The 16411-nt window shown below is 39.5% G+C and overlaps 1 protein-coding gene across 2 annotated transcripts in view; it reads right to left on the minus strand.

Annotated features, from left to right (window-relative positions):
* LOC100665288 (aldehyde oxidase 4-like) overlaps positions 1-16411 on the minus strand; it is a 66297-nt gene that overhangs the window by 26159 nt on the left and 23727 nt on the right. For both annotated transcript variants that reach the window (XM_003405941.3, NM_001303260.1), the window contains 9 exon segments: positions 14919-15070; positions 13431-13524; positions 10932-11041; positions 7822-8006; positions 6693-6855; positions 3791-3883; positions 2290-2459; positions 1834-1948; positions 813-935 (listed from right to left, as the gene is read on the minus strand). In XM_003405941.3, the coding sequence (XP_003405989.3) occupies positions 813-935; positions 1834-1948; positions 2290-2459; positions 3791-3883; positions 6693-6855; positions 7822-8006; positions 10932-11041; positions 13431-13524; positions 14919-15070 (1205 nt within the window).

Below are 16411 nucleotides of genomic sequence, written 5' to 3' on the forward strand. Positions count from 1 at the left end.
TTTATCTCTCCATCATGCAACACACATTTATTGAACACCAACTAGGGGATTAGTGCTTTGCTAGGCACTGGGAATATAAAGACAATAAGACATGTCCTTGGCTGCATTAATAATAATTAAAGCAAAAATAACAGCTAGCATTTATTGAACACATCCCATGTCCCCAGATGCTATTCTAAGCACTTCAATTCTCTCATTCAAACCTCATGACAACCTCTTGATGTAGGTACTTTTATGGTTCCCATTTTACAGATGAAGAAACTGAGAGTTTAAGCAACTTGTCAAAGCTTTTATAGTTATCAAGAGGCTAAGTGGTGGGGTTAGAATATGAACCCAAGCTCTGGCTCCAGAGCTTGTGCTTAAGCAGCAAGCAAGTAGGGAGATGGATGCCCCCACCCATTGTTAACGTAGTAAATGCTTTAGCTCTTCTGAGTTCCATAGTGCTCTGGATATTCCCATTGACTAAGTTTGTATGTGAGACATAGGACCATTCTCTGGTGTTGCTATCTGTATTCTTAGGCCATGCCTTGGCTAGAGGCCCTGGGAAGAGAAGTGGGCACAGGATGCTTCATTTCTTGGGTCCCTGCAGAAGCACTAGGGGAAGAAAAACAGCTCTAGGGAGGAAAGGCCTCAGTGTTCTGTCTTGAGGATCAGATTGCTCCAGGCTTCACTCTAAAACTATAAGGATAACACTGAACAAGGTATAGATAGAGCCCAAATTATAGTATTTTATGACTCAATGGGTTGAATTCTACCAAAAGCACCCTCTCCCCCTCCCGGTCATTCCAGAAGACACAAAGGTGTCTGATTACCTCTATCGTTATAATCTTCGGTTCTATGTCCTCATAAGTGATCTTCACTTTTTTAGCTGCCGCTTTCGCATGAGCATAGGTATCGGCAGCCACGGTGCAAACTATCTGACCCACACAAATAACCTGCAGAAAAGCCACATGTAATTAGGTAAAACAAAGAATCGATAAAAAGGAATTCTTACATTCACCCACTTTCGTGAGTTTGGTCGCTTTTACTACTTATAAGAATAAATATAAAACAGTAGCTTGAGTGGGATGGGGAGGCACAAATTGGGTGCAGAATTTAATTATCTGGATTTAGTTAGCTGGCTTCTGATTATCTTCAGCTGTGTTGCTTACCATTCCCATATCATACACCGTGACCCCAGTCATCCTGAAATTCTGTCGGTTTTTTTAATATCCTATGCTATATTGGAGTCCTGGTGGCATAGTGGTTAAATGCTACAGCTGCAAACCGAAAGGTTGGCAGTTCAAATCCACCAGCCACTCCTTAGAAACCATCTGGGGCAGTTCTACTCTGTCTATAGGGTCGCTATGAGTTGAAATCGACTCGACAGCGATGGGTTTGGTTTGGTTTATGTTATGTACTAAGGAACCCTGATGGTGCAGTGGTTAAGCTCTCAGCTGCTGGTTGAAAGGGTGGTGGTTCGAACCCACCAGCTGCTCCGTGGGAGAAAGATATGGCAGTCTGCTTCTGTAAAGATTTATAGCCTTGGAAACCCTACAAGGCAGTTCTACTCTGTCTTGTAGGGTTGCTATGAGACAAAATTGACTAGATAGCAACGGGTTTATGCTATATATTGCTTCTATGACTTTCATGACATTTTAGAAGCTGTCCTTGAGAGGGCTCACAGCTTTTATCAGACTCTCAATGAAGTACATAATTCAAGAGAGAGGTAGAGTTATTGGTTCCTAGCCGGTCTTTGCTATGTGAGCCTATGGATGTCCTGACCAAAAGCAAGAGTCATTTTGACATTTTGAGGAAAGTATTTGAATAATAAGTCACATACAAATCACATACCTTATTCTGTGCATAGAAAACCTCTCCATGATAGTTATTATCTCCTGGGACATCATCTGCTGTTATTATATCAACAACACCTGGAAGTGCCAGGGCTTCTGAAGTTTCAATTGACCTAGAAGGGCAATTTGAAGATAGATATTAAAGTCGCAGGGGCAAGTTTACAGTGCAGTGGAAATGATTCCTCAAAGGAAAAAGCTACAATGTACCTCATAAGTAAATCATGGAGCAATAGTCCATGTTGAAAATATCAGTACTTAGCAGGTGTTCTAACTCTTGGTTACAGATTCTTTCACAACTATGCTTAAAAAAGACTAATTCCCATCCAGAAGAGGAAGTGAATATTCTTAATTGGCTGAAAGATGTAAGAAAATCTCAATTTGGATACGAAATTGTGAATGCATTTCAGTAACACATAGGAATACCCAGGAATAAAAGGAAATCTATTTCCCTTACATGATTTTTGCATGCGCTCTGGTGCTGGTGACTACAGCCAGGAAGAGTTCGTTGGCAATGGGGGGCATGTCATCACAAAACACAGCTTCTCCTGTGGCGTGTTTAATGGCTGACTGGTGCATGATTGGGTGGCCAACTGGATCTTGTGGGGGTTGGCGGGGATCCACACACTGTTAATGAACAAAGCAAGTTATCCCACCACTAGAAATTCTGATGCACTGAAAACTGGATCTGATACTTCTGGCTTACTTACAAGTAAAGAAAAACTATCGCCAACTGGGTATCCATATCAGTGAGTCAAAGTTAATAAATATCCACCGAGTACTGTGGTATGGGATATATTCTGTTTATCCTCCCCTCTCAAAAAACAAAGCAAAACAAAACAAAAACAGAAGACTCTGTTCCTGCCCTCAAGGATTCTACAGCTTTGTTGAGGAATCAGAACATGCCCAAACACATGTTGAAAGAATGTGGTCAAATTCATACAACAATAACAAAATTTACACAACTAATATGTACAAGGAAAACATACAAGTACTTGGGAGATTTGGGGTGGCTATAATAAACCAGAAAAAACTTTGTGGAGATGGTACATTGAAATAACCATATTTTCTAGCTACCGTAATACGATGTTTTAACATCCACACCAAGTATCCCTTCTCTGCCCATGTCTGCTATACCTCAATAAGAAGCTCCCTCAGTTTCCCCTTTGGTAAACATCTCAAGCTACAAGGCATAAGTTTCAAACACAGCTGACCAATAATATTCCCTTGTGCTGTGACCCCTCCCTGTCATGTGTCCTGCAAAAACCACAATAAAATTGCCCACAGTCCAGCTCCATCTTTCTGCCTTGTGACCACCCCATGTGTTTTTCCTGCGTGGCCTTGCCTGTGAATACTAGGGACTGTGAACATAGTGAATCCTTAAATGTTCTGGTCTCCCTCTCTTGATTCAAATTCAACTTCACCATACCTCAATTATTACTATTATATCAAGTTAAGACACATACTTGAGACAGGTATTAAAGGAAGGACAGACATTGGCCAAGAAGAGGAAAAAATTTCAGGCAACAAAACTGAGACTAGTGGAGAAGGAAGATTCAGAATTCAATTCCGTGTGCATCTTTGAGTAAAAATATAGACGGTAAACTAAGAAAGGTGTGTGGGGGTGACAAAAAGGTAACATTAGCTGACTGTAGTAGGCTTTATCTTTGGAGTAAAAAAAAATAAAGTTATTGAGAAGAAGGAGGTATATCTTTTAAAAGAGTATTTTAATTTTGGTCAAAGAGTACATGCACATAATTTAAAAAGTCAAGTAGTTTTAAAAGATTTATTAAAAAAATACCCAACCACCCCTTCTTAACAGTTCCCCTCCATCTCTCCCAGAAGCAATCACTTTTTTAAAATGCTGAAATCTTTTTTTATTAATTTATTTTGTTGTTGTTGAGAGTATATTTTGAATGCATGAACAGATTAAAACCCCAAAAACCCTATCCACCAACCTCGAACATCTGAAGTCCTTGGGGTGTCTCTATGGGAAAATCTTCTAGAGCACTCATGAACTTTTCTGGGATATCAGGAAATTTCTGTGGATCCTGAAAAAAAAAAAAGATTATTTCACACTTAATTTTACAGCCTGAATGACTAGGTTGGAAAAACACATGTAGGAGTGAGGTCATCCAATTTATTCTTCCAGATCTCAGATGCTAATTCTGCTGGGAGAAAGCCCCTAGTCTAGCAGGAATTGTTTGAAGAGTAACTCTGTCTATATATGCACACAGAAAAATGAATGTCGTGTCCAGGAAGTTAAGAAGTTAAAACTTCCCTTCACAACAAGGTCTCCCTTTGAATGGGTAGAAGTATATATTAAACACATTGCTGTCAAGTCAATTCCAACTCACAGCGTAGAGCAGAGTAGAACTGCCTCATAGGGTTTCCAGTGAGCAGGTGGTGGGTTTGAACTGCCAAACTTTTGGGTTAGCAGCTGTAGCTCTTAACCACTGCACCACCAGGACTATATATATATGTATGTATATGTGTATATATATATATATGCACCAAACTTGTTGCCATTGAGTCAGACTCATGGCAACCCCATGTGTTACAGTGTACAACTGCTCCATAGGATTTTTATGGAAGCAGATCTCCAGGCCTTTCTTCCATGGCACTGCAAACCATTTGTGCCACCCAGGGACCTTGAGTGGAAATACATACACTTGTAAATTGGGGATGTGCTTTTGAATTGGGCCAAACTTCTTGATCCATAGCTCAAAGAAGCAATTGAGGGAGTAGGCAAAGACTGAGCTACAAGGATGTTCAGTTGCAGATTATTTTTCATAGTGAAAAAACTAAAATTTACCTAAATATCCAACAACAGGGAAATGGCTAAACAAATATGGTACGTCCACAATGTATAATACTCTGCAGTCATTAAAAATAATTTTGTAGAAGTGGATTTATTGACATTGGAATATGTTTATGAAATGTAGTTAAGTGAAAAAAGTGGGTTAAATATTTTATATACAGCATGACCCCATTTTTTAAATAAAATAAAGATATGAAAGTATGTATTCTAAAATGCTAATAGTGTTTATGGTAGAATTATTGGATTGCAGTTAATTTTTAATATTTTTCTACTATTATTATTTTTCTATAGTAATAGAATGTATAATATATAATATGTAAAACATAAAAGAATATGAAAATAATAGATATAAAATAGTATATAGTATTTAATAGAGTATATATACTATATACTATTTTATATCTATTATATATTTTCATATTAGTAGACATATTGAATATATATGTATATACTGAGTAATATGTTATACATAAGAGTATATAATAATATATAATAGAATATATATAATAATAATAAAATGACTGGCCGAACTAAAAAAACAAAGCTATCACCCATAAAAGATAAAACTATATGTGGGTATAGTCACTTGTCTGACATTTTTGAGTCAGTTCATGGCTCATCAAAGGAACACTCATAGTATGGATCATATTCCGGGAAACACTACTGTGGAGGTGATTTTTAATTAGGCTAGACAAAAAAAAAAAAGTTAATGAAAAACTAGAAACAATCTAAATATCCAAGAATAAGAAATGGGTCAAATAATGGTACACTTATACATAAACATGCTGTGCGACCATTAAGCATGATGTCACTGAGAAATACTTAATGACATTAAAATACGCTTATGATGTGATATAAGTGAAGTAGGCAAGCTATACTAAACAGTTATATAGATATACAAGTGTGTGACATCTATGCATTCACATTTATAGAGAAGGGTTCAGAAGGATACACACCAAAATATTAATAGTGGTTATCTATGGGTAGGAGCCCTGATGGTGCAGTAGTTAAAGTACTCAGCTGCTAACTGAAGGGTCAGCAGTTCAAACCCATCAACTGCTCCATGGGAGAAAGATGTGGCAGTCTGCTTCCTTAAAGATTTTATAGCCTTGGAAACCCTGTGGGGCAGTTCTACTCTGTCCAATAGGGTCACTATGAGTAGGAATCCACTCGATGGCAACGGGTTTGGTTTTTTTGTTTATCTATGGGTGAAGGATTACAAATTATTTTCTCCTTTTTTGGTTCATTTTTTTTTTTTTTTTTAAATATTCAAGTATTATTTTACTAAGAAAAAATTCTTTAAAAAAAAGTTATACTTTACTTACTGAAGGCTTTTAACTACTGTAGGTCAACCTGATATTGCATTTGTCAGACAGGTTATGCTGTTGTTAGTTGCCGTCCAGTTGATTCCGACTCATGGCGACCCCATGTGTGCAGAGTAGAACTGCTCCATAGGGTTTTCAAGGCTGTGACCTTTCAGAAGCAGATTGCCAGGCCTATCTTTCAAGGCACCTCTGGGCAAATTTGAACCCCAACCTTTTGGCTAGTAGTGGAGTGCTTAACCTTTTGCGCCATCCAGGATTAACAGAAAGATTACAGGCAAATGGAATAACAAGAACGTTCACTTCTTAGCCCAGAGTGAAAAAGAAGAGAGAGAGAGAGAGAGAAGGAGAGGAACAAAGAAGGACCAGGAGGAAGCTGTTGGAGGTTGTGAAGCACCACAGTGAGGACTCCATCCCAGATAGCCTGTCATTGTTGTTGTTAGGTGCTATAGATTCTGGCTCATAGCAACCCCATGCAGAGCTGCCCCACAAGGATTTCTAGGTGCAATCTTCACGAGAGCAGATTGCTGTGTCTTTTTCCACTGGAGCTGCTGGGTAGGCTCCAATTACCAGACTTTTGGGTAGGAATTGAGTGCTTAACCCTTTGCAACACAAGACACCTTTGATGTATCATCAAAACCAGGCAGGGGGTGTCATTCATGTGCAGACTCATGTTCAGAATGTCAAGGCACTCAGAGACCCAGGGAAATCACTCACTATTTTGTTCAGTTCTTGCCTCACTTTGAGGTAGAATTTGAAGAGTAAGCTGATGATGAGGGTTCGCCTATATTCCACCATACCACCCTTGGCTTCTGGGGGAATGTAAATCTCATCCAGGACCAATCGGCAGGCATCGCTCAGCATTTGGTCATCCCAGTGTCTGGAAGGAAAGGATGCAAACATTTCACAGAAGAGGCAAAGACGTACCCTAAACTGACAGGTCAAGAAAAGAAGGAAAGCAGCCCGTTTCCATCTTTGAAATCTAAACAAAATATCTTCAAAATATTTCAATGGCTTTCTTTAATATCTGTTGCAGTGGTTCCCACATTTTCCGCACGAAGTCCTCCTTTAATATTATTTTTAACTTTATGGCCTGAAAATGTTGATTTACCTCAAATAGCTTAGGTAAAAAAAGTACTAAAATCAAAGCTTCCTGAGATCTGGAACTATGTCTTGTTCATTGCTGTATCTCCAGCAACCAGAACAGTGCTGACACACATAATACGCTGAATAAGTATACAGCAATAATTGAATCGTTGAAGATAGTGGTAAAATATTTTACAAATTAAAGTCTCTATGTAAATGATTTGGAAGTATCAGGTTATTTTAGTATCTAAGAAAAAACTTGTATTAAGTTCTCTTTGTTGACAATGAATATAATGGGTGAATAAAAATTATTGTAAAAGTACTAGTTGGAAGAATTAAAAATAACTTACTTTCCAAATGCTAGAAATAATGAAAGTCACAGGAAGAAGCCCATTTAGCCTTTTTGAATATTTCATCTTCATGTTCTTTAAGGACATTTTCAAATATCTTAGCACACAGTCTTTGAAACATTTACTTATTTTGCAGGTTAATTAAAAGTGAAAAATTAAAGACAATATCCACTCAAGCCACGTAATTTGTGCATTAATCTTATTACACAAACTTGCAAGAAAAGAATCATTATATCTTGACGGTGGTTGGCTTTTGGGGGACTTTTACTTTATACTTTTCTGCAGTGCTTAAATTTTCTGTGCGTATATACATTTTTTATAAGCAGAAAAAATTCCTCAAGTGCTATTTTTATTAAAGAAATAAAAATAGAAAGACCTGAGATCCCTGTGACAGATGTGCTCTGATTTACCTCCCAATGAGCTGCTTACAGGTTTGGCTTGCAGAGACAACGGTGGGGCCCACGCCTCCGTAGAACATCTTAAGGTCCTTGATAGTGTTTGTGCCATCTTCGAACTTCACACTCATCCCAGCATTAACAATCGCAGAGGCATTCTCCTGACGTTGGGCTAGCCGGAGTCCTGACACAAAATCCCACTGGAGATAGAAAAACACTCAGAATAGTTAGTGCTTATCTCCACCATTCAATGTACAGCAACAACTTTGATGACTATTCATAGTGAGAAAAAAATCAGGTGAATAATATGAGTTATCAGATAGGTACTGTTATTCACTATAGAGTACAGGGTACTGTCCCATGTGCTTTAGATGTATTAATATTTGCTCCTCACGTCAATTCTACTCACTCCCAATTTACTGATAAGGAAACCAATAGGTTAAGTAACTTGCACAAGGTAACACAGTTAAGTGGCAGGACTGGGGTTCAAACCCAAGCAATGTGACTCCAGAGTCAATGCTTATCAGCTAAGCACTAACTGCCTCTCAACTCCGAATCAACACGTATGTCTTTGGGTCTTAATTTTCTTTTTCTATAAAATAAGAAGGGTGGGCTTGATCAGGGGCTGCGGAGTGGGGCATCTTTCAGATTGAACAATCACAGTGCCACTTTTATCTGTTTCCTAGTTTGGTGTTCTATGTAAATTCCATTTTGATAAAGAGTTCTAGTGTTTAAAAAACTAAGTTTGAAAACCACTGGACCAAATAGTCCCCCAGTTCCTTTCCAGGACTTAATCTGTCAGTCTAAAGTGTCATTACAATGAACTTTCCTGGGTGGATGGATTCTTGAAGGTGTGGAACATTACAGACAGGAAGTGGGAAAGCTGATTAGTGTGGCCAGCATCTTAGGGGAGAAGGAGAGAGGAAAGACGATTAAATCCCACCACCCTGGCAAGGATCACAACAATTTTGATACAGAAAACAGGGGTTATAAGGAAGTGTTTGAGACACACTGATCGTATTTACTCCATCAGTAAGTAAGTGCTAACTTGGATGACTGGAGGGGCCTTCTCCATTCTTGTTGCCACCACCCTCGTTACCACCTACTGCTATTGCAATAGCTTCATAAATGGTCATTCAACTTCACTATTCCCCAATCAATTAATTTATTCTCTATCATTCTATTGGATTTATATTCCAAAAATACCATTTCCATTACATTTTTACCTTACTTTAAAGCCTTTAAAGGGGGTTGTCTGGTAGAAAACCTACAAACTCCCTGGTGGACCAATCAATCTGCTCAGTGATGGAGCCCCAGCCTTCCTCCTAGCCTCATTTCACATGGCTACACCAGCTACCCTGCCCTGCCCCCTGCCTCCCAACTTGCCATGCCCCCACCATGCTGTTCTCCTGCCTGGAATGATCAGTTCCTTCTCTTCACTGATTCAAGGGCTACCATCTTCTAGGCTCAACCCTAAAGTCCTCCCTCCTCTTTGAGCTACTCCAGTAGAAGGGCTATCTCCATCACCAGAACTCCTCACTCTTGGTTCTACTAATTTGCTGTCTGAGATGATTAAAACACCAGTTGCTATGGAGTCAACTCTGATCCACCATTTGCATCACCCAGGGATTTCCTGAGATTATTAGTGATCTTCTTTTTCAAACCTTTCCTTGCATATTTAAAGACCTTCAAGGACAGGACTCTCTGATTTATAAACTCTTATAGTCTCTTCCTGGTTAAATCTTATAGTCTTCCTGGTTTAGCATTGTGCCTGGCACATAGAGTGGTACCCAAAAATCCATTGCCATCAAGTTGATTCCAACTCATAGAGATCCTATAGGACAGGGTAGAGCTGCCCCATAACGTTTCCAGGGAGCGGTTGGTGAATTAGAATTGCCAGTCTTTTGATTAGCAGCCTGAGCTCTTTTTTTTTTTTAATAATTTTTATTGTGCTTTAAGTGAACATTTACAAATCAAGTCAGTCTCTCACACAAAAGCCCATACACACCTTGCTACACACTCCCAATTACTCTCTCCTTAATGAGACAGCCTGCTGTCTCCCTTCACTCTCTCTTTTTGTGTCCATTTCGCCAGCTTCTAACCCCTTCCACCCTCTCATCTCTCCTCCAGGCAGGAGATGCCAACATAGTCTCAAGTGTCCACCTGATCCAAGAAGCTCACTCCTCACCAGCATCCCTCTCCAACCCATTGTCCAGTCCAATCCATGTCTGAAGAGTTGGCTTTGGGAATGGTTCCTGTCCTGGGCCAACAGAAGGTCTGGGAGCCATGACCATCAGGGTCCTTCTAGTCTCGGTCAGACCATTAAGTCTGGTCTTATGAGAATTTGGGGTCTGCATCCCACAGCTCTCCTGCTCACTCGGTAGTTCTCTGTTGTGTCCCCTGTCAGGGCAGTCATTAGTTGTAGCCGGGCACCATCTAGTTCTTCTGGTCTCAAGCAGCCTGAGGTCTTAACCACTGCACTACCAGGGTTCCAGCAGAGTGGCACGTGGTTAATATATATAGAATTTTACTCAAAGTGTTTGGTTAATAAATATCAGTTGACTTGGAAGTATCTCTATGATAATGAACTTTCAGTTTATCAGAAACTTGTTGTAGATGATGTTGGTGATAGACTTAATCTTAACTAAAATGCACATTTATCTGAAGCCAAAAATTCAATTCCTCACATACCCTTTAGGTACAGTAGCCACAGAGATAGAGCCCCATGATACTTTTAAGGACTCATGAAAATGTTTTATTTTTAACTTCTTTTAAAAACATAAGAAAAATGAATATTAATGAACATATAATACATAATCCTGTCTGGATTTTATTCATCTTTAATCTGACACAGACATGAAATATAATTTTGGATATTATTTTTTTTTAATGGTGGAAGGGACCTATGAAGGCAGAAGTGCCTTGGGCCCATGAAAGCCATAATGTGGCCCTGATATGAAATCAAATGACCATTGGGAATTTGCTCCTCCCTGTGGGCACCTGGAAAGCTCTCCCTGAAGCAGTTTGTTCAAATGGACAGAGTATGTATCCCTCCTGAAGCCCATCTGTGGTCTCACTGCAGAGCTAGGCTTCATTTAGTGGGCAGGAAGCTAGGAAGTCCTTACCTGAGTAGAGTAGGGAATATAAACAGATAACACAATCTCTTCTGATTTGAGGTCAGCTTCAGGTGATCTCTCAAGGAAATGGCTGTTTAAAGGAATCTGCCGTTCTCCTTCTATTAGAGAAAATGACCTTGGTTAGGAAGAACTTATCACGTTAGGGAAGTCCCTGGGTGGCACAAACGGTTAGGAACTTGACTACTAACTGAAAGGTTGGTGGTTTAAATCCACCCAGAGGTGCCTTGGAAGAAAGACCTTGTGATCTACTTTTGAAGGATCAAAGCCACTGAAAACCCTATGGAGTACAGTTCTACTCTTACACACATGGGGTTGCCATGGGTCGGAACCAACTCAAAAGCGTCTGGTTTGGTTTGGATCACATTAGAGAATGTGCCGAAAGTGACGGACGTGATGTATCTGATAGAGCGCAGGCTAAGCTGGAAGACATGGGTGCCAGTTCCAGCTCTCAAGTAGGGTCACCTTAGGCAAGTCACAGAAACTTTTGGGCTTCTGGTTACTTATCTGCAAAATGACAGGGTTGGGCTAGATAATCTGGGGTGTCTTTTTCTGTCTCATAAGTCCATTATATGCCACTCACAAATATTAATCTTGAAGATTTTTAAAACTGTTTGGAAACAACCTAGCACAAAGTATGCATTTCACAAATGGGAAAATGGAGGTCCAGGGAGCCAGAGAGGTTAAGGGACTTGCTCAAAGTGTTAGAGGTGGGTCTAGTGGCAGAGGTGGGATTCCTGGTATATAGTTTTATTTCTTAAACAGTTTACCATACTCCCTTATTTCATCTACAACATTTTTTTAAAATGTGATTTCAATTGAAGAAAAGGCATCCTACATCAATAGCCCCATGAATAATATGCATTTGTTTTTACTTCCCTAAGTTTAACTCATTTTCTCTCTGAAATGCTCAAAGTCCTTTTGAATAAAAAGAAAAATAAAGAGTAATATGCCCCACAAACTTGATTTTGTTTTAAATGAAAAGAATTATAAGAAAAATTGCCATCCTAGTCTACATCCTAGTTTGGTGAGTAGTGTCTGGGGTCTTAAGAGCTTGCAAGTAGCCATCTAAGATACAAATATTGGTCTCTTCCCATCTGGAGCAAAAGAGAATGAAGGAAACCAAAGACTCAAGGAAGAAACTACATGAACCATAGCTTCTTCTAACATGAGACCAAAAGATCTAGATGGTCCCCAGCTACCACTACAGACTGTTTTGACGAGGAACACAATATAAGATCCTGGGTAGAATGGGAGAAAAATGTAGAACACAACAAATTTCTAAAAAAGACCAGATTTACTGGACTTTAAGAGACTAGAGGAACCCCCGAAACTACAGCCCTAAGATACCCTTTTAACTTGGAACTGAAGCTACTCCTGGAGGTCACCTTTCAGCCAGATAATAGATTGACTTATAAAATAAACAATACCACCGGTGAGGAATGTGCTCCCTTAAACAACCAACTATATGAGACCAAACTGTCAACAACAACAGCAACAAAAAAAAGAAAGAAAAATTGCTACCTTTATGAAACATGCCACAGAAATGTAAAATCAGAGATATAAAAATAAGTAAATAAATAAAATAAAAATATGCCACAGAAATTTAAAATCAGAGATACCTGTCATTAATTTTTTAACTGCTTTGGTACCACAACTTGAGTTGTGCATAAATGTTTAAAAATCATTGGTCAAATATTTAAGAAAAATTGTTAGGTACAGTAGATTACCTGGTCTATAGGATATAGAGCATCTGGATAGCAGGATAATTGATCCCAGTTTCATCCTTATGTTTGAGGCAATATAAATATAAACCAAGACCAAACCCATTGCCATGGAGTCAATTCCGACTCATAGTGACCCTATAAGACAACTGCCCCATAGTGTTTCCAAGGAGCAGCTGGTGGACTCAAACTGCTGACCTTTTGGTTAATAGCTGTAGCTTGACAGTAGCTCTTAACCACTGCACCACCAGGGCTCCAATATAAATATAGTCTATATTTATTTGCTGAGTTTAAATTAGGTATACCGGGGTCCCTAGTTCATGGTTTATGGATGGAGCTACATAACTGACAGAGATAGTTATAAAATGTTGTTATTGTCAGGGGTGGATTAACCAGTTAGTGTGCTTTGCACGGGCTTGCATTGAGCAAGGGTGCACAACAGGTTTAATTGTATTTACTTGCTAATCTGTGGTGAGCAATTTCACATGGGTTTCACCACATCTTTGACATGGTTGGGGACAGCTGAAATTGTGCACTGTAGATTGATGGGAAGGGACCATTGGGCCTGTGTGTACCTTGCTTTTTGGGTAATCTGGCCCTGGTTGTTGTTAGTTGCTGTTTAGTCAGCTCTGAGTCATGGTGATCTTATGGATAACAGAATGCAACGTTGCCCAGTTCTACACCATAGTCATGATTGCTAGCATGTTTGAGTCCACTGTTGTGGCTATGAATTATAAAATAGAATGCCTAAAACATGGTCTCTTACCTTTGGACCTCAGATTGATGGTAGCATTTCCTGCTGCCAAAATGGGATTTAGGTCAGAAAAACTAGGCCTGCTCACCACATGTCCTCCTACAGTCTAAATAAAAAAAAGATGACTTTTTTTTTAGCCACACTTAGTTATTTGACAAATAATGAATTACACAGGGAGCTTGTGTAAGTTTTTAATTCTCTTCTTTGCTTCACAGAAAGATTTGGCAGAGTTTTGGGGAATTAAAATAGATCCAGACAACATACTGTCCAAGATTCCCACCCCTACTCCCAGTCCCAACTTAAAGCCTGAGAAAATATTCATTTTCCATGTGCAACAAGGAGGAAAATCTCTTTGACAACTGACATGGCATGTGTTTGTCCTCATTTAGAAGTGTTCCTTGGTATGCACGTTTACTTGTGAAGATAAACAAAAAGGGAAATGAATAGGAGTTTGGGGCTGGGGCCAGCAGGTTAGGGAGAAGAGGAGGGATGGATAAAGGGCAAAAGAGGGTCCCATAATATGGGAGTGAGGTGGGGAGGCTGGAGTCTGAGTAAACTATAAAGAACAGGAATATATGGTATTTACATTTAAGTTGTCAGCTGTGCTCCCGTGCAGTAGAATCCTCTCATTAAAGAAACAGAAGAAGATGCAGAGGGTGAGAACACATGGTGGATTTCAAGAATCAGTAAAAAACAGGGCCAGAGATGATCAGAAGAGATGTATATCTTACACCCCGAGCCCCCATCAAATCTGACTGAATGACCCTTCATGTGTGGAAGAGGGAGTGGTTTGAATCAATTATTCTTAAATCTTAAATAATAAAGAAACTCTAATAAGCTAGACAACTGAGGGACATCTAAGAATGGACATGTGGGATACCAATGTTTAGAAACTGACCTCTGTGCAAAGGCCTAGCAGGGGAACTAGTCATAAAAAGAATTGTAAGCTGTTTGCTATACCTTAGATAAGACATATTTCATAGAGCTAGACAGTACCTTAGAGGAGGTTCATTTGGTTCAACCTTCATTTTTAAAATGAGGATGTCAAATGGCTTCTTCAGGGTCATACCACTCATTGGTGACAGGCTGGGATTAGAATCTGAGAATCTTCAGACTCCAGTACTATATGTATATGTGTATGTATATGTATATATGTATGCATGTTGTTGTTAGGTGCCCTCAAGTAGGTTCCCACTCATACTGACCCTATGTATAATGGAACCAAACACTTCCCGGTCCTCCATCATCCTCACCATTGTTGCTATGTTTGAGCCCATTGTCGTAGCTACTGTGTCGTGTACATGATATGCCCCTCGTTTTGGGGACACACATACACACAATGCGATACCTCTCACTGTGGACACATATGCACACACACTCATATTGTAGGGACCTGTTCAACATTGGCTTGGAATTCCTCTTTAGAGTAACTCTTGATAAAGCTGAACAGAACTGCATGACTGTCGATAACTGTGACTTACATAACCATAGGGAACATACCGACATATTCCTAATCTGGGCCCCTGCAAGCGTCCTCAGATGCTTCAGGAGAGCATGATAGGTCTTAGTCTTCTCCTTTGGTTGTTCCAAAACAGTAAAGAGTAAGGCATCATTCAACTGGGCCAGGCTGTATCCCGCACCAATTGTCACCCCTGAAAATAAGAAATTAGAACATAAGCTTAATGTGAACTGTAACAAGATTGCATGGAAATACTCTTTTAAATATATTTTCCTTTTTCAAATTGACTTAGAATGACAAAAAATAGATAATTCTGGTAATTTGCTTTATTCTCAAATATTAAGTACCAAATTCTTATTCTCAGTCACATATACAGTCACATAGCATATGTGACTGTCTAGATATTTGAAATTCATTAGTTACTTTATTCCCAACTTAGTGTTTTCCTGAATAAAGTGATCAAATATAAAATTCCAGCCAAGGTCCTGTGAGAGTTTTTAAAGATTATTAAGCTTAAACGGGATTTGACCTGTGACATTTGCATTGCCCAATTGCCCCTTCTTCCCCAGCCATCTCTTCCTATTGCTCCTTTATAAAAAAGACGAGAACAGACACCTGCCTGTAACTTGGATCAATTTTATTCGCAGGCGTGCTTACTGAGTATGATATGAATAGTGATGTCATCTAGTCATGTGTTCTCAATGGGGGGCAATACTACCCCCAAGGGGATGAAAAAAGTCTTACTATTTTTGTGGATAAAGCACAGCTATGCATAAACAAATATACAGCATATCTGTGGCATTTAAATTTTATGGGGGCAGTTCAGAAAAATATGTCTAAAAAGGCGCCTAAAAAAAAACCACACACACACAAAATCTGTTGCCATTGAGTTGATTCTGACTCATAGTGACCCTACAGGACAGAGTAGAACTGCCCCATAGGGTTTCCAAGGAGCAGCTGGTGGATTCGAACTGCCGACCTTCTGATTAGCAGCTCAGCTCTAAACCACTGCACCACCAGGGCTCCAAAAAGACTCCTTAGAGGGACAATAATAAAGAAGAGGCTGGGAAACACTGGGCTAGTTCTACAGTCTCCATCTCCCCAGTCCTCATCACCATAATTAGAATGGAGAGATAGATATTTAGATGGTAAGTAGGTAGAAGGATATAGATGTACATGAAGCTGTAGCTGTAGCTACAGTTGTAATTGTAACTGTAGCTATAGCTGTAGATGTAGATAAAGAGCCCTGGTGGCATGGTGGTTAAGTGCTGTTCTACCAACCAAAAGGTCAGTGGTTTGAATGCACCAGTGCCTCTCTGTGGGAGAAAAGTCCTGGTGATCTCCTGTCATAAAGATTACAGCTTAGCAAATTGTATGAGGCAGTTGTACTCTGTCATATAGGGTCATCATGAGTCAGAACTGACTTGATGGCACTCCACAACAAGGGAGATATAGTTGTTCCTTGTCTCAGTTGTAGTATAGTAGTCCTCATTCCACCCCAACTGGGTACTTCCCAACCTTACTTCCAGCCCTC

This window comes from Loxodonta africana, chromosome 6, assembly GCF_030014295.1.
Source record: "Loxodonta africana isolate mLoxAfr1 chromosome 6, mLoxAfr1.hap2, whole genome shotgun sequence".
NCBI classification, from domain to species: Eukaryota; Metazoa; Chordata; class Mammalia; order Proboscidea; family Elephantidae; genus Loxodonta; species Loxodonta africana.